Source organism: Mirounga leonina, unplaced genomic scaffold (genome assembly GCF_011800145.1).
Source record: "Mirounga leonina isolate KUSES-001 unplaced genomic scaffold, KU_Mleo_1.0 Mir_173, whole genome shotgun sequence".
NCBI lineage: Eukaryota > Metazoa > Chordata > Mammalia > Carnivora > Phocidae > Mirounga > Mirounga leonina.
Genome location: NW_023270447.1, coordinates 46,820,673 through 46,842,707, shown reverse-complemented (window position 1 = coordinate 46,842,707; position 22,035 = coordinate 46,820,673). Strand labels below are relative to the sequence as shown.

At 43.5% G+C, this 22,035-nt stretch overlaps 1 protein-coding gene across 19 annotated transcripts in view; it reads left to right on the top strand.

The window, feature by feature from the left end:
• The window catches only part of FGGY (FGGY carbohydrate kinase domain containing), a 393,096-nt gene that overhangs the window by 30,466 nt on the left and 340,595 nt on the right, over nucleotides 1–22,035 (top strand). For 9 of the 19 annotated variants that reach the window (XM_035018429.1, XM_035018433.1, XM_035018431.1 and 6 more), the window contains 2 exons: nucleotides 781–892; nucleotides 7,355–7,506. The exons of 4 other annotated variants lie outside the window; for them this stretch is intronic. In XM_035018429.1, the coding sequence (XP_034874320.1) occupies nucleotides 781–892; nucleotides 7,355–7,506 (264 nt within the window). Of the gene's footprint in view, nucleotides 1–780; nucleotides 893–1,655; nucleotides 1,816–7,354; nucleotides 7,507–18,342; nucleotides 19,197–22,035 lie in introns of those variants that run through there. 6 more of the 19 variants (XM_035018439.1, XM_035018438.1, XM_035018437.1 and 3 more) reach the window with 4 other exon arrangements.

Below are 22,035 nucleotides of genomic sequence, written 5' to 3'. Positions count from 1 at the left end.
TGATACAGTTAAATTTAATCCACATATAACTTATGCTAGTAATTCACTAAAGTAGGTTCCTAGAAGTGAGTTGGCTGGGCAAAAGTTATGCACATTTTTATTTATTTATTTATTTTTTTAAAGATTTTATTTATTTATTTGCCTGAGAGAGACAGCGAGAGCAGGAACACAAGCAGGGGGAGTGGGAGAGGGAGAAGCAGGCTTCCCGCCGAGCAGGGAGCCCGATGGTGGGACTCGATCCCAGGACCCTGGGATCATGACCTGAGCCGAAGGCAGACGCTTAACGACTGAGCCACCCAGGTGCCCCAGTTATGCACATTTTTAATTTTAATAAATACTCTAAAGTTATTCTGGAAAATTTGTACCAAATTATTACACAGTTAGAATAATGTAAGAGAAGGTCCACTTCTCTCTGTCTGCCACTACTGTATACTGTTAATCTTATACATATTTGCCAATGTGAAAGGCAAAGATTGGTGTGTTTTTATTTGCATTAATTTAGTTAAGTGGAGTTGGGAATCTTTTTTTATGCTCTTTGACTATTTCTTTTTATTTTATGAAGTGACTTGCCATGTCCTTTGCTTGATTTACAATTAGATTGGTTGTCTTTGTCTTACTAATTTATAGGATCTTCTGTTATTTTAGTTATATGAAACTTCTTTCTGTTTTCTGTTGTAAATATTTATTCAATTTAGCCATTCACTTTTTTCTAGTCATAACTGTTTTCAGTCTTTTAAAAGCCTGTCTTGTAATTTATGTTTTTGTTTGTTTTTAAAACAGCAAGTTGTACAAGGGATTGATGTAAACCAAATCCGAGGGCTTGGGTTTGATGCCACGTGTTCTCTGGTGGTTTTGGATAAGCAGTTTCGTCCTTTACCAGTAAACCATGAAGGTAGGACCTTTCCACTTTCTTTCACTGGTGGTGGGAGACTGGCTGGGCCCCAGGTGTAACATGAGGTCAGATGTCTCTTATTGCCAAGGGTGAGATTTAGTGGTGGAGCACGGAGGCCAGAATCATGTCCTGGAGGTTACCTGGTTGGAGAACTGTTGGTGGCAGTGCTGACATGGGGGCTGGATTAGGGAGAGACTTGGCTCACTAATGCACAGAGCCACAGTGGAGAGCTCACTGAAGGAAGGACATAGGTGAGCCAAGTCCATTTAAAGGAAATAGAATAAGGTAGACAGGACCATGCATCACACAGAAGCTGGAAACAGATTGGCCTCTTTGTTTTCAGTAGCCAGACCAAAGGACATTCCCACTTAATGACATTGTCCTAATAGAGACTTGTGAGTATAATAATGAGCTGTTCAAATGTATGTGCCACTTGGGTTCACCATCAGAAGTTTTTCATGGGTCAAGGTCTATCCCTCTTGGAAAATTTTAGCAAGTAGCACAACACTGAGGTTGCAAACCCAAAAGCCCATGGTAGTGGGTGGGTAATGAAAATGAGTAAAGTGGGACAGGTTTGAAAAAAAACCAATAGCACATGTGTGGAGATAAATTTCAACTCATTTTTAGCCTTTTCATGAGCAGAAGACATTTGGGAGTGGTGGAGAACACAGCACAGTGGAAATTGCATGTTCCATCTAAGGAGTGTGGCTCTAGGCATCGTCAGTGAGTTGTTGCCAAGATAGCCATTGCAAATGTCTTTTAGGCCAAGATTGTGTTTGAGAACCCTCCGCAGTGGACACTGCTGTCGCAGTGCCCTTCTTAACAGGTGGCTGTGGATACCAGGGTACACTGGGACACCATGGAACTGGAGTCAGGAACGTCCTGGATCTCAGCTCTGTTCATGCTGAGTCATGACACCTTGAGTGAGTCACTTTCCCTCTGCATTTTCTGAAAGAATTGGAATAATGAACCATAGCTTTGCTGTGAGGATTGAGAGCCTGACACCTGAATGCTCAGAAACATTTCTTCCATCCGATCATGAATTCCTAAAAAGAGAATGTGTCCCACTCACTTTTATGGACCTAATTCATAGAATAGTGATTTTTTTTTTAAGATTTTATTTATTTATTTGTGAGAGAGAGAATGAGAGAGAGCACATGAGAGGGGGGAGGGTCAGAGGGAGAAGCAGACTCCCTGCCGAGCAGGGAGCCCGATGCGGGACTTGATCCAGGGACTCCGGGATCATGACCTGAGCCGAAGGCAGTCGCTTAACCAACTGAGCCACCCAGGCGCCCCATAGAATAGTGATTTATATAAATTACATGTGCTGGAAAAAGTATGCAAGTGGATGAATGGTTAGAACACAGTGGTAAGGATGTCCATCTTTCTACACACACACACACACACACACACAGAGACTTTTCCCCCTTTTTGCCACATTTATTAGCACCTCCCATTGCCAAGCCCTGTCTCATTAAGTGTTGGGATGTCAAAGACAAACATGAATGTTCCCTGTTCTCAGTGGCTGATCACTGGCTCGCCTGGCATTGTTCTGGCCTAGGAGGGCAGAACAGCCCCAATCTGGGCCACTTCAGAAAGCACAGACCGAAGAAATGGGCCTGAGCTAGCAGACCTCAGCTTGCAGCAGCAATAAACACTCTCCAGGTATGAGATATGGCCAGCCATGGATCTGGCCCCTTGGGGAGGCTGTCAGCACTTCCTTGATTGACTTGCTTTCAGTTGTGACCAAATGATGGTCTCTTAGGGATGCCGTTGGATGAGTTCTCATTTGGGGTGGACTTTAGATGTTAACAGCCCTAGGTTCCAAGGGCTCTAACCTCTGATCTGCTAAAATGCATGGTTTTTAATTCTGGCTTTATATTAGAATCAACCTGGGATCTTTTAAAGTCCCCAATTCATGAGCCTTACCTCCAAGATTTGTATTCGCTTGGCTTGTGGTGAGAGGAGGGCATCAGTATTGTCAAAGTTTCCTCCATAGTTCTGGTGTGTGGAGAGAATCACTGGGTGCAGCTGAATGGGCAGCTAAGATACCAGGAACAAGAAAGAACACTTGAAGTGGAAGAGAAGAGTTCCTTGTTAAGCCTGCTTACATATGCACCCTCTCTGGGTGCCATCTTTTTTCTCATTGCAGGTGGAATTGCCTCCTGTTAACAGCCCTTCTATTAAAACGATAGTTAGGTTGCAACCCAAATTATAAGTGTTGAAATAATTTTACTCCACCAAAAAGGTTAAAATGTACCCATTCATCAAATGCATCCAGCAGCATGTGCCCCTTACCACCTTCTTGCCTTTCAACGGGTTCTATTAAGGTTAGATTTTATCTGAAATGGATTATCTTGTGCTAGAAAATGAAATTTGAATTTTAAAGGTGACTCAAAGGTTGTTTCAAGACTTCTTATGCCTGCATGGCAGTGAACAGCTCTTGGTTAACTGGAGTAATTGTGAGGAGCAGGCAGTGAGGTCAGGAAATTAACCAACACCATTTAAAGGCAAACCCACAACACTGGCAAAAATATAAAGATGGTAACAAAAAAAAGGAAAGGGAAAAAAACCCCAAGTAAATTAAGTACAGTAGTTTAAGAACATTAATCATGACTACATGATAAAATATTCTCATTTTAGCCTCTTCTTGTTTGATCTTCTTTCCTTTGGAGATTAGACAGCCCCCAGGTTGGACCGTGGAGCCAGTGCTGCCTGCTTCCAACTCTGTAACGCCCCCTAACTCACAGCACAACTCTGCTTGGGTCATCCCAGCCGCAGGAGCTCTTGGGAGCAAGAAGCAAGGGTGGTAATTCAGGGTCGGGGAGGGAGTTATCACTTAGGCTACTCTGCAATAGAAACCTAATATTGAGATGTTTTTGCTAATTCTTAGTGATTTCCCACAAGCATACCTCCTGTGAGACATTCAGAATGTTAATTGAATGAATACATGGATGAATAATCTGCCCATGGGTAAACTGACTATATAACCCAAATTCTGCTCTAGCAGTTGCTTTTTTTTTTTAAATTTTTTAAAAGATTTTATTTATTTATTTGACAGAGAGAGACACAGCGAGAGAGGGAACACAAGTAGGGGGAGTGGGAGAGGGAGAGCAGGCTCCCCACTGAGCAGGGAGCCCGATGTGGGCCTCGGATCCCAGGACCCTCGGATCATGACCTGAGCTGAAGGCAGCTGCTTAACGACTGAGCCACCCAGGCGCCCCTAGCAGTTGCTTTTAATTCTCTTAAAACATGACACTTTCTAAGGCCTGTGCTTTGTTTCACGTGCTGACCCTTTCATGTTAGAGCCTCCTTCCTCACCGTCTTCACCTGGCTGACCAGCGGCCAGTCATTTTCAGAACTAAATGAAAGCTTCCCTGCCTTCTGGAAGCTCTCTGTGCAGCCTCGGGCTCAGCTGTGCATAGCTGCCTCTGTGCTCCATGTCCCACTTCTGTTCTGACTGTTGACTTACCTGGGAGACTGGCTTTGTCCGTCCAGCCACATGCTGCATATAGGCAGGACTGTGGCATATTCCTCCCGGCATCCCAGCACCCTGCACTGTGCCTGGCAGGTAACAGGTGCTCAGTGAGAGATTAAATGAGCTTTCAGTGGAGTCCTTTATTTGTGATTTTCTATAAGAACTGGAAAATGATTAACTTCCTATTTTTTGTTCACAATGCGAATCATTAATAGATAATCTTCATATATATATGTAATAAGCTAATAGAGTCTCACAGTTTCATTGTGTGGTTCTGTGTTTTGAGAGCCTCTTCCTGTAGAGGCAGTAGGAGCTGGAAAGTCGTTCCAGTTGAAAGTTCAGTGACAGGTGTTTTTGTCTTGAAGCTGCTGCAGTTGCATTTATACAATATTTAGGAAGCAGTATTGACATTGTTCCCCCTTTTTTTTTTTAGATTTATTTATTTGAGAGGGAGAGAGAGCACGTGGAGGGGAGAGGCAGAGGGAGAGGGGGAGAGAATCTTAAGCAGACTCTGTGCTGAGCGTGGAGCCCGTGGTGGGACTTGATCCCATGACCCTGAGATCATGAGCTGAGCCGAAACCAAGAGTCAGATGCTTAGCCAGCTGCTCCACCCAGGTGCCCTGATATTGTCCCCCTTAACACGCACACATACACACATGCATATGTATGCATGTGTGCACTTGTGTGTGTGTGTTTACCTACACAACCACAGTCTGATTCTGTGATGTTTCTGGGATGAGACCTGGACATCAATGTTTTTAAAACTACCCTGGGTGGTTCTAATGTACAAGGAGGGTTGAGATCCAAAACTTTAAGCAGTGATATTATACAGTATAATCACTCAGCTATTTAAAAATAAATCTTAGGGGCACCTGGGTGGCTCAAGTCGTTAAGCATCTGCCTTCGGCTCGGGTCATGATCACAGGATCCTGGGATCGAGCCCCACATCGGGGTCCCTGCTCAACGGGGAGTCTCCTACTCCCTCTCCCTCTGTCCCTCCTCCCTGCTTGTGTGCTCTCTCTCTCTTGCTCACCCTCAAATAAATAAAATCTTAAAAAAGAAACCAAACAAATCTTAGATGTCTCTCTGGAAGGTTTCAGGTATTTCCTCTTATTTTCCAAGTATTACTGTTGTTTGAGGAGCTTCTGTGGGACCTGAACCCCCCAGCAGGCAAAGCTGAGACTGAGTCCTTGCCTCATCATGGTGATGATGAACTGACTTCCATATTTTCTTAGGTTGGCATTTTTTTTTCTTTAAGTTTTAAAGATTCTTTTTCAGAGACATGGCAAAATAAGGAAAATAAAATACGTAACCTCTTGTGTACCCACTACTGAGGATAAAGAGATGAAAATTTGCCATCTTTACCACAGACTTTTTTTAAGGGAAGAACTACTTGAAGCTTTGGCTCATGTCCACACCCCCCCCCCCCGCCCCCGCACCTGGCAGGTGACCAGGCTGCTGTAGTTGGTGTTCACAAACACGTTGTTGCTGTGCTTTCCCAACATATGTGTCTACCCTCAACAACAAACAATATATATGGTGTTTAAAAATATCCCAGCTGGTAGCATTATTCATGTTGATATGTGTAGCTTGAGTTTAAGTTTGTTGTACCAATTTATTTATCCATTCTCTCAGCACAGATCTGTTTCAAAGCACGCTATATGCTTTTCCAAGCTGTGAGATAGGAGGCATGTCTTAAATCTTGGAGTCAGTTTGTCATGGAAAACGACCCAGGTCAGAGAGTTGTTTTGAGGATTAAGTGAGATGCGAATAAAATGTTTAGCACAGGGCTTTGGGCACGTATACACACACATACACACACAGAGCTTTATAAACATTTGTTATTAGCAAAGATATATAATTGCTACAGCTCTTCTGCAATTGCAGAATAATGTGTGAAGGGCCTGGTTCAATTACTTTTGGGTCCCCTTTTATCTTTCCCTTTTATTATCTCCCAGTTTATTCATTTCTGCTCTCTGCATTTTGCCATCCAGGAAGCAGAGGACTGTAAAAAGAATATTGGCTTGCCCATTAGTACATGAGGAATTAATTGAGGCCGTGGAAGGGAGAAAGGGACAGTTTGTTCCTTTGTGGGCTGCAGGATGGTAGAGGTCGGATGTGAGGTGCCTTGTGCTCCCTTTCCAGCTGGTTTTAAATTCTGTTTCTTTTTTCTTCTTCTTCTTGAGAGCCTACTATGTGATAGGTACTTGCCTTTATGCGCATTGCCTTGTTCGGTGAATGAAAAATCTCAATTAACCCTTAAATGCTATTAGGTGTTGTTATCCCTGTTTTCTAGGTAAGGACACTTAGGCTAAGAAAAATTTAATGACTCTTGTGATGTATCTCCACCTGTAACTGAAATAGTGCGCGTTCCCCATGAGGTCCGCCTGATCCCCAAACTGAAAATAATTCCATTGCTTCCCACTCCGAGAGAGGGGGATAAAGCAGCTAAGTTAACTGATTTTAATCAAAGTGACTAGAAGAAGTGGGGCTATAAGCAGATAAAAGCCATCGTATGGATGTAGTTGGCGTGTTATATTGGATATATTATTCTGTTGAAGTGTCTGTCCAGACAGCTCTAAAAAAGCCAACGTATTGTTTTAGGCTTACTTCATAGGCTCTTTTCCCGAAGATAGACCCAGAAAAGGTTTTCTGGAACAGAAGGGATAGGACAGGAGGGGAAGAAGTTGGGAGAGAATGAATGAGAATCTAATTAATCGGTAGATCTCAACCGGTTTTAATGTCGACATTTGACCCTGGGGTGACACTTAAAGGACACATCGCACCAAGGCAAATCCAAGGCTTGGGTGGAATGTACTAATTCATGTTGGTGGTAGCCCTCTCCCTTGCTGTTGCTGATGTATGAAATTATAGTAGTTGTGCAGATTGGTGCCCTTGGGATTCTGGAAGTGCCCCCTTGAAGGGGCACTTGAAGTAGAAGGCTAAGATTATGCGTGTGTCTTCCCCTCTCTCGTTTCTGCTAGGGGATCCCCGCCGAAATATCATCATGTGGCTGGACCACCGGGCGGTCAGTCAGGTCCACAGGATCAACGAAACCAAGCACAGTGTCCTGCAGTGTGTTGGCGGTGTGATGTCCGTGGAGATGCAGGCCCCGAAGCTTCTGTGGCTCAAGGAGGTGAGCGCCTAGGGTGCAGCGAGCATGCTAATCACAGCCGGGGATTCCGCTGATGTCGGATCCATCTGTACCAGGCACCGTGCTAAAGTCTGTTACGTTTGATTTTTCCCAGCAGCTCTCTGAAGAAGGTTGATCCCAATTTATTGATTACGTTGCAGTTAAATCATTCCTGTTTTTAGGTGCTAACTTTAGGCAGGCACAGTGATAAGTGTTTGACACAGATTATCTTTTTGAATCCTAGAAGCCACCTTATGAAGGTAGGGGTTGTCTCTTTTTGCGGGGAGGGGGTGAGGGTTTTCTGTAGACAAGAAAACTAAAGCTAATAGAGATTAACCAACTCACCCAAAATGACATGATAAGTATGTGGCAGAGCCAGGGTTGGAACCTGAGACTGGTTGACTCCAAAATCAGTTCTCTTAATATCCAGGACTCTCCTGGAGTTCAGAGGCTGATTACCATTCAACAGAAAGTAGCAGAGCTGGGCTTTAAGTCCACATCTTCTGACCAGAACCTTCTTTCCCTGTGCACTTGTATCCCCCAAGGATTAATCTGACCTTGGTGGCATGTTGGGGTTTTTCATGTCACCTGAACTTGAGTTTTCATGTCCTTGAGTGATACGGTGATCTCTGGATGGAGCCCTTGCATGTGGTTCCTGTTTCCAGATGTTCAGATCCATTATGAACTGTGGATAATGGTGATGTCAGCTTCATGGTGCCCAGTAGGGATGGATGTGTGAGAAAGTTCAAGTCCTCTGGGAACCTCAGGGACTTGAAAATCCCTAGGTGGTCTGGTGAGGAGAGAATCCATCTAATTAGTAAGACCTGGCATGATTCATTTACTGGCTCTGGGGTTTCAGGTGATCTGAGTCTTCGATTACTCAAAATGTATATGGGGGTGAGGGGAGTGTAAGGGTGCTGAGGAGGTGTCCCTGGATTGCCACCCAGAGCAGAAGAGACAGAAGCAAAGAGGGCATCAGTAATCAAGGGAGGTTTGGCTTGTTACCTGGTTAGCATATTGAGCTGTTGTGTAAGCTTTAATTTGCAAAAAGCCTTCTATATTTATTAAGAGTCTGAAAACACAGAGCGTTTTAGGAGTCAGGGGTTTCTGACCCTACTGGCATCACCTTATGTGACTTTGAGCAAAGCATTTCTCATCCCAGGCCTCACTTTGTCCATCTATAAAGTGAGAGAGCTGGTCTGAACCAGTTTGAAAATGTGATATAAATATATCCTGAAATACCAATCAGAATATAGAACTACTCCACACTGCCCACACCTTCTGCTTTGTGTTCTGTAGACGTTAATTGATTTAATCTTAGCAAGCTCTGCCTGATAGACAGCATGGGAAACTGAGGCTGACAGAGATAGCAGTATGATTTTCCTAAACAGATGGCAGAGACAGAATTTAAACCCATGTCTGCTGGCCTTCAAATCCCAGCTCGCCCCATCATGTTATGCTGCACTGAAATCCCTCTTTAAAGTGTGTCACTTAGGGTAGGACCAGGAACAGGGGAAGTGGTGTTTTTAAACCAGGCTAAACACGCTGCAAGGAAACAGATGGGTTGGATACATCACACCCTTCTTGGCCACAGGTAAGGAAGAGCTGTACTGAAGTAAGGGAGGAGGATCAGGTAGGTGGTCATTGGTACATCCTCAGGGCCTTATTGAGCACCTGCTTCATGGCTGGCTTGGGGCTGTATATCCCAGGAGGTCTGAATACACATCTGGTGTGAACCTCTCTGGATGCTCAGCACTGTGTGCTTGAGATCAAACTGTACTAAATAAAGCACATAGAAAATAATTAGGTTCTAGATTGCATGGCAGTCAGTGATTATGACCTCCAGAGACTGACCATCCATCCATCTATCTAATCAGTTCCATTTCAGAGTTTTCTGAGAAAGGCCTGAAACATTATCTCATCGTGTATTTAACTACCTGATGGTTGAGCCTCAAATCGGTTTTTAAAATTTCTTAAATTTATTTTTATTTATTTATTTTTGGTAAACACATACAGGAATCCATGCTGAGAATTCCTTTGATTTTTATCATGATTGCAAATTCAAATAAAAGATATTGTCTAATACCAGTTTTAGCATTTTCTCCTTAAAGCCTGACCCAGATGGCTTATGACCCTTTTCTGACTTGAAGGTGTAAATGAATCATCTAGGGATCTTGTTAAATTGTAGATTTCTGATTTAGTACTCCTGGGGTAGGGACTGAGAATTGGCGTTTCTGACAAGCTTCCAGGCGATGCTGATGTTGCTGGCCCAGAGACTTATAAAACCACTTCTAGTTCGAGAAGCTCTGTGCTTTATATCCTGAAGAGCACCTATTTGTGGAGAATCAGGAGACGGTACCTTCTTTTGAATGGGGCTATGGGAGACTGGGGTACCAGGAAGTTAGATACTTTCAAAGAGTTGTTCAATAGCACATCAGAGTCAGAACGTGACTCTGTGCTAAGCTCATGGGGCTGTCATTTCTTTACTCCCTTATTTGCTCTTTAATTCACCAAATATTAACTGAGGTTCTGCTGTGACCCAGCAGTGTCACAGGCACTGGGGACACAAGCACGAAGAGCACTCAGGCTTACCCTTGAGGGGCCCAGTGTCCTCTGGGGCAGTGGTGGGGAAGCAAAGGGGGGGTTTGGGTGGAGGAAAGAGACACGGAACCAGAACTGTCCAAAGATGTTCTAAGCACCTTGATAAAGGAATATGCAAAGTGCTTTCAGAGAAAATAATTTGCTTCCGGGAGGAGTTCTTGAAGATGAGTCTCAAGATAGGAGTGGAGGTTTTGCCTAATAGAGAAGACAGGGAGGAAATTCTAGAGAAAGACTATGGTTCATTTTTGGTAAGGTACGTAGGTCCTGGGATGAGAGCCCAGGATGCTTCTCTGAGTGTAGTAGGAGATGAGGCCAGGTAAGTAGCCTGGGCTCAGTTTGTTAAGGGCTTATTTGGTGATAGATGGTTTTTAAGCAAGGGGGAGGGAATGTCTTAGATACCTTTGGCAGGGATGAAGAGACTGGATTAGGGGTGAGGAAATGTGTGTGTGTGGGAGTAAGAACCAGTTTTCATACTTTCCTGATTATAGCACTTTGTTGGCTTTGCTTTGCTCTTAGGATAAATTCCAAAATTTGTAACACAGCCCAGAAGATGGTATGTGATATCATTTTCACCTCCCCCTTTCTGCTTACTGTGTGTCCCTCACCTTGCTCACTCTATCCACCGGGACCCCATCAGGGTGTCTCAAACATGCTCTGTTCTTTGCCACCTCCATCTTGACTAGGGGTTGGAAACTCCAGTGCATGGGCCACATCTGGCCTGCTGCTTGCTTGGGATGTTTTGGGAGCAAAGAATGGGTTTTACTTAAAATGGTTGAAAAAGGATTCAAAAGGAGAACGATGTTTTGTAACTTGTGAAAATTATGTGAAATTCAGATTTTCAGGGCCACAAAGTTTTATTGAAACACAGCCACACTCATTCATTTATGTTTTGTCTGTGGCTGCTTTTGCATCACATTTACACCTTCAAGACAAATGCGTCACAGTGACAGAGCTGAGTAGTTGAGACAGAGACTGTGTGCCTACAAGGCTGAAAATATTTACTCTGTAGACCGTTAGAGAAAAGTTTGCTGACCCCTGGTCTTGGTGATGTGATGCTGTCCTTTCTGCCCCTGAATATTCTTCCCTCTACTCAACACCGATCCTAACTTATCATTCAGGTTTCAGCTTTACTGTTATGTCTTCAGCAAAGCCTTGCCTGACTCTCCAATAAATTAGAGATCTCTTTCCATTGCCCTCTTACTTCACTGTATCTTTCTTAAATTGTAGTGATGTATTATTTTGTGTGATGATTTGCATGGTGCTTGGGTCTTCCCACCACTGTAATCCATGGGGGGGATGGAGAGCCTATCCGTTTTGTTCATGGCTGTTTCACTCTCCCTAATCAGCCTGCCGTATAGTAGGTAGTCAGTAAGTAGTTTCGAGTAGGGGCTCGGTAAGGGGCTTTTGCAGTCCCCCAGGTGAGAAGTCATGAGGCGTGAAGTAGGCACTGTGGGGTGGAGAAGAGATAGGTTCCAGAATTTTTAAAGCATACTATCAGCAGGATATGGAGGCCAATTGGCTATGAGAAGTGAGCGAGATGGCAGAGTCAGAGCTGACCACTCACTTTAGTACCGCTGTCATTCGTGGGCTCCTTGTCCTTAGCCTGGAATCTGATGACATCGGGAGTCGGGCAGAATCTGGAGTTCAGACTTCCCAGAAGACCCAAGTGATAGACTAGGACCACCGCAGCTCTTGGGCAAAGTCACGCAGGTCCTGGTTCTGCAATGTGGAATTTTAATCATGTCCTTTACATTTAAAATTTGTGTGTTTCAGGTTGATGTATGTCTCCTTAATAAGAATTGTCAGATAAAAGGAGAAATGCCATTTGAATTTTTCATAACCCCCAGCAGTCTGGCTTTTCCATTTGGTTTCAATGATTCTGACTCTCATCTTAATGAAGGCCAAATGTAAATTAAGTTCTGTCAAGGCTGGAACAGCTGGAGTCTCCTATCTTTATAAACATGAAACATTGCAGGGTAACAAGGTGCAGACTGGGGAAGGTCAAGAGAGTTAAGGGCTGATGCCGATCCTGACAGCTCAGTGTTAATGGAAGATAATTAACTGGTGTGTAGGGGCTTCGTGGAGATCTTCCAATCCGACTTTTAACTCATTTCCTCTTTTTGCCATTGTCAGCAGAACAGAAAGCTAATCATTTTATAGTTTGAGATTTTCATTGTTCTTTCCCAACTGGAACCAACTGGCTGGAATGTCCGAGGATTTTGTTGATGGGTTTAGAAGATCTGTCTGCCCCCGCCTCCCCCATCTCTCCCCAGTTCATGCCTCTGTGCTTCTGTTCCCCTGATAGCGTGCTGGGAAAATGAAGAAATGATTCTCTGGTTCAAATGTGCCTCTTGCTGTATATGTAGATTCTTTGGAGGAAGCTGGGAGTTGGGATGCCTAGAGAGGTGGTTTGATAACTAACTGTTAGCTGTGGAAGGTGTGAGTGGAGTGCTTTTTGTGAGAACAATTGAAAGAAAACAAAACAAAACTCCGTGAGAGGTCAGGAAAGCCTGGTTCTAGTCCTTTCTGTGAAGTAAGAGGCTTGTCCCAGCTCATTTTTAGTTCTTTGTCTGGCCTCTTTCTTTCCTTCTTCTTGACTGTATAATAACATCTATTATCTTAGATTTTTTCTTGCTTGAAATTCTGTGGAAGATAATGTTAATTTCCTTTCTTTGAAATATACCATTTCTTTTTTAATGGCAATTATGGTGGGAACTACAGTCTTTCTCTGTGAGTTATTCTGGCTTTAAATTGCATGTATAGGCCTATTATTGTTCACCCATATTCATCAGACCTTAGCAGTAGAGCTGATATAAGATATTGGGGAAATTTGGGGGATAAATCACAGTTCTGTAACAGAAGTAAAGTACAGGATTTGAAGCCAGACACACTTGGATTTAAATCACTCTCTGCCATTTACCAATTCTGGGACCTCAGACGAATGAAATCAACTTCTCTGAGTCTCACAGTGTTGAGCTGTAAAATGAGAATAGTAGTGTCAGCCTTGTGGAACTATTATAATTTAGTTGGATATTTGTAAAGCACTTTATGCAAGTAGATATTCAGATAGTAGTTACATCTTCACTTCCATTGTATTTAAAAAAAAAGTTTGTTCTACTGATGGTCGTGTCAGTAATATCCTATCACCAACTGAAAGAATTTTAAAAACTAGAATATCTTATTTCATGTAGTTGGCTGTAATGAGTGGTATTTTTCCTGTTTGACTAATAGCTAAGGAAAGCATCTAAAAACCACCATGAGGTTGTCAGAGACAATCATAGAAAATATCCAGTACAATAGTACAAAACATATTTTCAAAGTCATTCATTTATGTGACTCATCCACATCCTATGTGTAATCCCTATACCAGAAGGCAGCCGACTTTGAACTTTGAAGCAGGTTTACCTAATACCTTCTACTGTTTCCCCTGAAATTCACCATTGCCTCCAGCCTCAGCATTATTTTATTTCACAAAGATTATTTTATTTACTCTTCACACCCGACTTGTGGGGTCGATATGATCTCTTTTTGTGGGTAAGGAAACTGAAACTCAGAAACATTAAATGACTTACAGTCTCATACTGGGTGAGCAAACCTCCGTCGGGAGCCATACCGCAGCTCTGTGCCCTGTACCCGTCCTGTGGGGGCCTCTGTAATCCACTGTCGGGATCCAGAAGTGGTCTTTGCCTTCAGGAGATTATAGTCTGATGGGAGAAGAAAGATAACAGCTCACCTGAGCAATCAGATCGGAGAAAGGAAACAGGTGAAGACAGTAGCTAAAGCGTATACAGTGCTAATTATATATCTAGCACTTTTCCAAGCATTTTATCCGTGCTAAACTCCTCTAATCCTCACTTCCACCCTGTGAAGTATCAGATGATGAAACAGGCTCAGAGATGTTAAGCAACTTGCCCAAGGTCACTCAGCTAATAAATGGCAAGGCTGGGATTGGAACCTTGGCATTTCAGATCTAGAATCTGGGCTTATCACCATTTCTCCCTACCACCTTCTTCAAGTGTTTGCCTTGCAGAGTTTGGATAGATTAGTTCAGGGAAGAAATTTGTAAGTGATAACTTTAGAAGCCTCTGAGGCCAGGGACAATGGATGGTGGGTTCATTTTTTTTTTTTTTTCCTTTAACAAATATTGTTTATTGTCTCTTGTGCAATAGGCACTGTGTTGGGCGTTAGAGATTCCAAAGTAAGCAAGACAGGTAAGGGCCCTGGGTAGGCTTCTGAGAACTTAGATTCTAATATAGAGAGGCAGAAACTAGACAAAGAGACAAATACACACATACACACACACATACAAAGTGATTATATTTTCTGGAAAATGCTATGAAGGAAAAATACAGATGAACAGATTTGGCATGGCTGGCATGTTCTCTCTTGGGAGGTTTTGTTTGACCTGAATGATGATGATTTCAGGAAGAGAGGACAGCAGATTCATGAAGGGATGAAAGTACCTGTGAAATCAGCAGAGGAGGTCAGCAGGGCTGGGAGGGTGTGAACAAGGCAGAGAGTAGTGGGAGGTGGGTTGGAGCACTGGGTAGAGACCAGCTCCTGCATGGCCTTGAGGCCATGGGCAAGAATTTGGATTTTATTCTAACAGTAGTGGGGAAGGGTCAGTGGATTTGAATCATAAGTATGACATGATCTCTGGTTTATGATGTAGAAATCACTCTGGCATAGTACTGGGTAGGTAATAAATATTTGTATAACAACAAAGTTTACATTATAATGTTAAAAGGAAAAATTACAAAACTGTGCAGTCTTATGAATGTATTTGTTTTAAGAAATTATCAATATAGAGGGGGGCCTGGGTGGCTCAGTCTGTTAAGTGTCTGCCTTCGGCTCAGGTCATGATCCAGGGGTCCTGGGATGGAGCCCGGAATTGGGCTCCCTGCTCAGAGGAGAGCCTACTTCTCCCTCTGCCTCTGCCTCTCCTCCCCACTCGTGTGGCTCTCTCTCTCTTTCTCTCTCTCCTTCTCTCTCTCTCTCAAATAAATAAAATCTTTAAAAAAAAGTTATCAGTATAGAAAAAAACTGGCTATGTATACAAAAAACGTTAACAATGGGGCAATAGTTTGCTACTGTAATAGCACAGTGTTCATGCTTTTATTACTTCTTGGTAATTTTTCATGAAAAAAATAATCTTGTAGTCCTAGCTAACCTTTCTGTTTTATACTACTTCATCATTTAGCATAGGATTTTTTTCTTCTTGGGCATGTTTTCCTTAAAAGCCCCAACACAGTATTATTACCCCATTATACAGATGAAGAAAACAAGACCCAGAGGGTTTAAATAGCCTCCCCAAAGCTACACAGCAAATACAGGTGGCGCCAGGATTCTCCCCAAATCCAGCCTTCCTCCAGCTCCTGGGCTCTGCCCATTGGGCCTTGCTGCCTGTTCTCAAAGAGCACTCGTTTCTTACGACATGGCAGGGCTGCTGCCTGGCAGCTCACAGGCCGAATCTGGTCCCCAGATGGGTTTTGTTTGACCTTACCCTGTGCTTGAAAACAAAAACAAAAACAGAAACTTTTTTTTTTTGAATTAGTTTTCAACATTTAAAAACTAAGAAATTTCACATAAAAATCCAAATTTTCTGCTTCTTTAGAAGAAATAACAAAAGGATTTGGCAGTCGGGGGCCCACATTCCCATGTGGAAGGAACTGGCTAGTGCTGAGCAGGGGCTGCCCCCTTTAGAAGGGGCAAGTGTCCTTCATTTCACAGCCATCCCCACCCAGCTTGCTCTGCTCATTTCCTTTCCCAGCATTACCCTCTAGGCGTTTGGATTGGAGACCCAGGCTGTGGGAATTTGTTCAAGGAATCCATCATTACTTTTCCTATAACAAAATGCTTAGAGAAGTGGAAAGATTTTCCAGATGGCGAACTTCTCTGTCAGTGGCTCTAGGAATGCTATACCCATATTCTCTCACACACAGGTTTTTCTTTTGCCTGGCAAACTTACAATTTCGTCCTTCACTTGGGAAAACTTATACTAATTCTTCAAGACTCCAAGAAGCCTTCTTTGACTTTCTCCATCGGGTGTTGATTAGGCTCCTGCCCTTTGTCCCCCATGGCATTCCCCCCCCTTTCCTCTACCTTGGAATTTATTACAGTATATTATGCCTCGTTTATCTCTGTGTCCCTAATGTCTAGGGCACTGCTTAGCATCTAACACTAACCGCCCAGTAGATCTTTTAACCGATGGATGGATGAACAGATGAATGAATTTACCAAATCATTTATCATGCCATTTTTGATTGTTGTGTACGTCTAACCAGCAGTTCCATTCTAAAGTAAAGATCTCCTGCAGACCAAATGTAAGTTCATTTTCTCTTCCCCATTGTGGAAAGGGAAGTTTGGAGTATTACCACTCCTTTCCACCCCCTAGCCACCCGTTGGCTGTAGTCCTGTTACCTTGAGTCACAGCTTATTTTGTGTGTGCAGTGAAGGCCCCAGATGGAGGCAGGAGCTCCTCCTGGCCTCTCTACTGTGACTCTGTGTCTTGAGCATAACCCTTGGAGCTGCTTCCTTTACCCTGCGAGAGAATCCAAGGCGTATGTACTGAATCCAACAACCTCTCTTTGGAATGTGTATACCAGGGGCCCTGTTACGTTCGGACCAGATTTCTCCCAGCCTTTGAGCAGTGTGGACCGTGTTGTCAGCTGTTGTGAGGGCATCTTTTGTGGATTTTCTCTCCAGGGTGGTCTGCCCATAAACTGGGCTTATAACTAAATATTCGGAGTGTTGAGGCTGGTGCCTTCATCTACCTGGACAACGAATCCTTTCCTTATCATCTTTGCATTTGCATATTTGATTTATGCCAAGTATGTACTGTATTCTTTTCGTTTTATAGTCCAACAAAGTAATTTTAAAAAGTAGACCTTCCCCACATAAAAGGACTTGGTCAGATAACTAGTAACATCTAATAAATGTTGGCTATTATTATACTATATTTTGTATTTTGCTTTATGGCTTATGGTAGACTTTGATGTATATTTTCTTTATTTGACCATGATGACATGGTCTTGTGGGATAAATATTACTATTTGCCACATTTTATAGGTGCATATACAAGCCTCAAAGAAATGAAATGCTTGTCCACAGGGATTAGGATTGGGTCCCCTTCAGTGAAGGTCCTCGTGGTTCTAAATCATGTCTTGTTCCTTCTCCTTTGGGTTGATGGATTTTTAGCTCCATAAGAGCAGGGACCAAATCTCTCTATCCATACCTGGCAGTTGTCTCCCCAGAGCCAAACACAGTGCTTGCATTAAAATCATACTCAATAAATGCCTGCTAAATGAGCTCACGTTGCCTGGTCCGAGCCACACATATGGCTGTAGCAGGAAGGCCCATGTGCCCGGCATTTCTGCTGCCTGTCTTCCTGACCACTGTGTAGGGATGTCCGCTACATCCAGGCATTTTTAATGTAACCAGAGGCAAGAGCAAGATTGCTAAGTTCAGCTGCCTTTATGCCTAGGTGGAATGATTCAATGTAAAACAAAAATTGGACAACATTCTTTTCTTATAGTGGCTACAATGCCACTCTATGAGCTTTAGAAAAGATATGAAGAAAGACAATGCATTTAATGTGTGTCGTGATAGAGGAACTCGTTGGCACAATCCACCTTGTGGAAGTGAACTGTAACCTTGGAAATCTGGAGACTCAGGGTAGGTAGATGTTGATTGAGGGAAGAGAGGAGGCAGGCCAGAAGTCAGGAAAGATGCTAGATGGGATTCTTCTGGAAAGATAAGTCAATCTCATTTTCTCTGTATATACAGCTTGGTTTTACTCTTTTCTTTTTTTTTTTTTTTTTGGTTCAAAATGAGAATAGCTGTTCTGTCTTATAGGGACATACTCATTTAATCAGTGAAACGAACTTTTGGCTGGTAACTACTATGTAGAAGATGCTATGCTTGGGGTTGGGGAGATAAAATGGAAGCTGACAGTGTCCTTTATCTCAAGTTGCTCCCAGGTCTAAGACCAAGTGCAAGAGGCTGTGAAAGCCATTTTCCCCCAACATTTTATGATCATAATCTTTAAACATACGGAAGAGTTGGGAGAATTTTATTGTAAATGCTCAGAACCATCACCTGGATTCTGCCATTAACATTTTACTTGCTTTATCAGGTATATGTCCATCTATCTGCCCTTCTATCCATCATCAATCATCCTTAAGTTTTTGCAAGTTGAGACATTGTTACACTTACAAAAGCAGTTTGAAATGTGTTTACCTTATTGAGATACTTACTAAATTCTATTTAAGGTATTTACCCTGTTTAATTGCTGTCTACAAACATCATCAATACTAGCACTAGAATTTATTAGATATCTACCATGTGCTTTTAAGTTTGCTATCTGACTTAATGTTTATGAAAGTTCTGTGAGGTGGATGTGATCACTTACTTTGCAGATAAAGAAGGTGAGGATAGAGGAAATGAAGTAGATTACCACTTACTGACTGTTGGATCTGGCAGGGCTGGAATGGAAACCTGGGCTTTCTAACTCTAGGAAATGGATTTAAAAAGAAGTTTTAAAGGTTAGCTGGTCAAACTCCAGCCTTTATCAGGCACGATCCCCCATCTTCTCTACAGATGAAACACCTGGGTAGAGAGCTAGTTCTCATAGTTCAGGTTGCAAATCCCAGATAACAAATTTGTCTGACTGAAATTTTGAAGTTAAATATGAATTCTAGAATGAAAAATAATCAAAGTCATCCTAAGTTAGACTCCCAATTAAAGGATCATGCCTGAGACCCTCCACTACACAAATTCCAACCCATTCCTCTTTATCCATGCTGTAGCACATTAGTTACCTCTTAAAGAGGTGGTCTTTTCCTCCCCTTTGCATTCACCTTAAAGTGTTTGTAGTTCAAAAAAAAAAAAAAAAAGAGTAAATGATTTAACTAGTTCCTTACCTCTTCTGAACCCAGGGGTCCTGGAGGCACCTCTGCAGCTGACCTCACTCAAGGGTTATCTCTTGCATCATGCTGTGGCCACTCTGCTGGCTGAATGATAAAGTCATTCAGGGATCTCCTTAACACCCCACGTCTCCTGAATCCTTCCTGTATGGAGAGGCTGCGGATTAGGTAAAACTTGGTAATAAAAAGTCTGATCTCAACTCTATAGCCCCATCAGTACCCGTCCCCACACCCTCTTAAAAAACTGCTTTAGTTTGGCTTCCAAGCTTTGTAATCTCAACAGTCCGTGTCTTCTGGCTCAAAAAATGCAAGATTAGGGAGTGTTCAGAGGGAATGAGCGACCTGCCTGAGGAAGTGTCTCTGCCCTCCCTGGCTTCTGTCTCTCATTTGGGCTTTGCCAGAGGGTCGGAACTGTGGCACAGAGACATTTTCTCCCAGTCGTGCTATGTGTGTAGCTATTGGAGCTTGCCCAAGTAAAGCAAAGCGAGCAATTAGGAAATAAGATCTTTTTGCCAATTAATTATTCATAATATTTTTAGTAATAAGGATTTGATCTTCCCCAATATAATAATTATTATTACTTCACCATCAGTGCATGAAAATTATGGGTCACGGACTCGCACCAGTCCATGGTCTGGTATTTGGGAGCAACTGGTCTCCGTGAGCACTGAAATTCTCCTGCAAAGCTGGCATTCTGTGGATCTAAGATAGATGAGAAGAGAATCAGGACCTGAGTGAACCCTACTGCAGTTGTCTTGGCATGAGGCCATGTGGTCTGGCTTTGGCTGAGGGTCAGAGACAAGCCCATGGACCTGAGAAAGAGGGTGAATCACTGTGCAAGTATTTATCGAGCACCTCCCTTGTCCTGGGAAGTCGCAACCGGACAGTAGTGTATTGGCCTTGGAATTCATGTGGCTGGGGTTTCACCCAGGCTTTTCACTTACTATCTGCATGATCTTGGGCAATTCTCTTCACTATGGGCCTTAGGTTCCTGTCTATAAAATGGTGTTAAAGGCAGTATTGTTTCTCTGTGTCTTGGAGGGGAGGGTATTTGGTAAGTTGTAGAGTGCTGGTATGATGATGTATTTCCAAATGATGAATATGATGGAAGTGGTTGGTTTGGGGAAAGAAAATTAGGCCTATTTTTCATATTCTTCTCTCTAGGTGCAGCTGAGAAGGCCAAGAGTGAAGGGAAAAATTCACATTATTGTGAGGGCAGGCAATTAACAAAGTGTGCTTAATCTTTAGGGACAACTTGGGGTGCAGGTATTACTGTCCTGTTTGAACAGGTGGCAACAGGCTGAGAATATTCACCTAATGCAGCTCATGAGTGGTCAAGCTGGGCTCTAACTCGAAGTTACTCAAGCATGTGCTCATAACAGCTCACAGACCAAGGATCGGGGAGAGTGGAAGAGCCTGGGAGAGAGTCAGTCTGTCCTCAGATGCTCCAGAGCAGTCTCACTTACCCTGTCACTGGTAACTTATGGGGTCTTCAGCAACAAACATGCTCAGGATGATGGCTCTGAGAATGAGTACATCTTTTAGAAGTGGTCTAAGAACGGTGTGTGCTCATCAGTTCCCACCAGAATCAATCAGGGACATTTATTCATTCAGCAAATATTTATTGAAAGTGTACTTTATTCCAGGAACTCAGGAAAGTGCTGGGAATATAGCATAAGAGGCCCTATCCTCCAGCTGCTTCTGTTCTAGAAAAGGGACAGAAATGAAGAAATGAAGTCCCAGTGCCTTATAGGTGGGATGGCATCAGGTCTCTGTGGAGCTACACCCTAGTTAGGGGAGAGGAGTCAGGAGGAGGTGGTCTGTAGGCAGGGGCTGAGGTGGAGGGGAGCTAGGTAAGCCCTCAGGTGGGGTGGCTTGCAAAAGGCAGGCCGGGTAGGTGCAGTGGCACTGGGCAAGGTCTGCCCATCTGAGGAGACGAGACCTCCGTGGGGCTGCAAGTACCCTAGGTTGGGAAGGCAATGAGTGAGTCAGTCAGAAAGCACCTTTTGAGTCCCATCTGTGTGTTTACTGCTATTCCTGATGGGAGTTTTCCATTTGCACATGGATAGAGCCACCATACTCCAGCCACAGGGAGAGAAAGGCTGGGAACTCTCTGCCCCTCCCCCCATTTCTGACACTCCCATCTCAAGGGCCTGAAGCTGAAACGCAGGGCTCACTTGGCTGCCGTGTCCTCTCTGAGCAGAGGGGCAGTGTCCTCATTTCAGTTCCATCAGGACCAGGCTGGACAGCACCCCAGAGAATAAAGCGGTGAATGAACCCCTCTAGTCCAGCAGGGTGGGACTGAAGGCCAGGCAGGGGCTCTTGCCACCTCTCCCTTGGTGGGCGTGTGACTCAGAGGCAGTGACATCAGCCATGACTTCATTCGCCCAGAGGAGAGACAGTGTGCAGACCGACAATGGGCTCTGGTTCCTGCCCTTCGTTCCCCATGGTGTGTCTCGTCAGGGACACTGCCACAGTCCTGCTCTTGTTTTCCACACATCTTCATTTTTCTGTTTTTTTCCTGTCTTATTTTATTCATTTCTCATGTTTAACCTATTCATTTACTTTGCCCCATCTCCCCTTTCATTTTGTCCATCTTTTGCTTTGTCTTTATTTTCTTCCTTTCTTTTCTTGCACTTTCTCCTCCTTCTGTGTCAGAAATGCATATGGAAAGAGGTTCTCCTGCTTCCTGTGTCTTCTCTCCTCCAGACTGCCCACATGGCGTTCTGTCCAAACCTTTCTAAAACCGTACTCACAAACCACTCCCCACCGGGACTGACGTGGCTCCCTCTCTTCTGACCTCAGTGTCTAAGACAAATTCAGATTTCCTCTTACTATACTTCAGCATACATCTCTCAGGCTAAACTTCTCAGGATTCCTTTTCCATGGCCAGGGATACAGTTGCTGCTTCTTCCTGAACTTCTCTCAGGCGGTAGGCGCCAGCTGGATCACCCTCCACCCCATCTCTCCTGGTCTTCGCCTTCCCTCCACACTGAGGTCAGACACT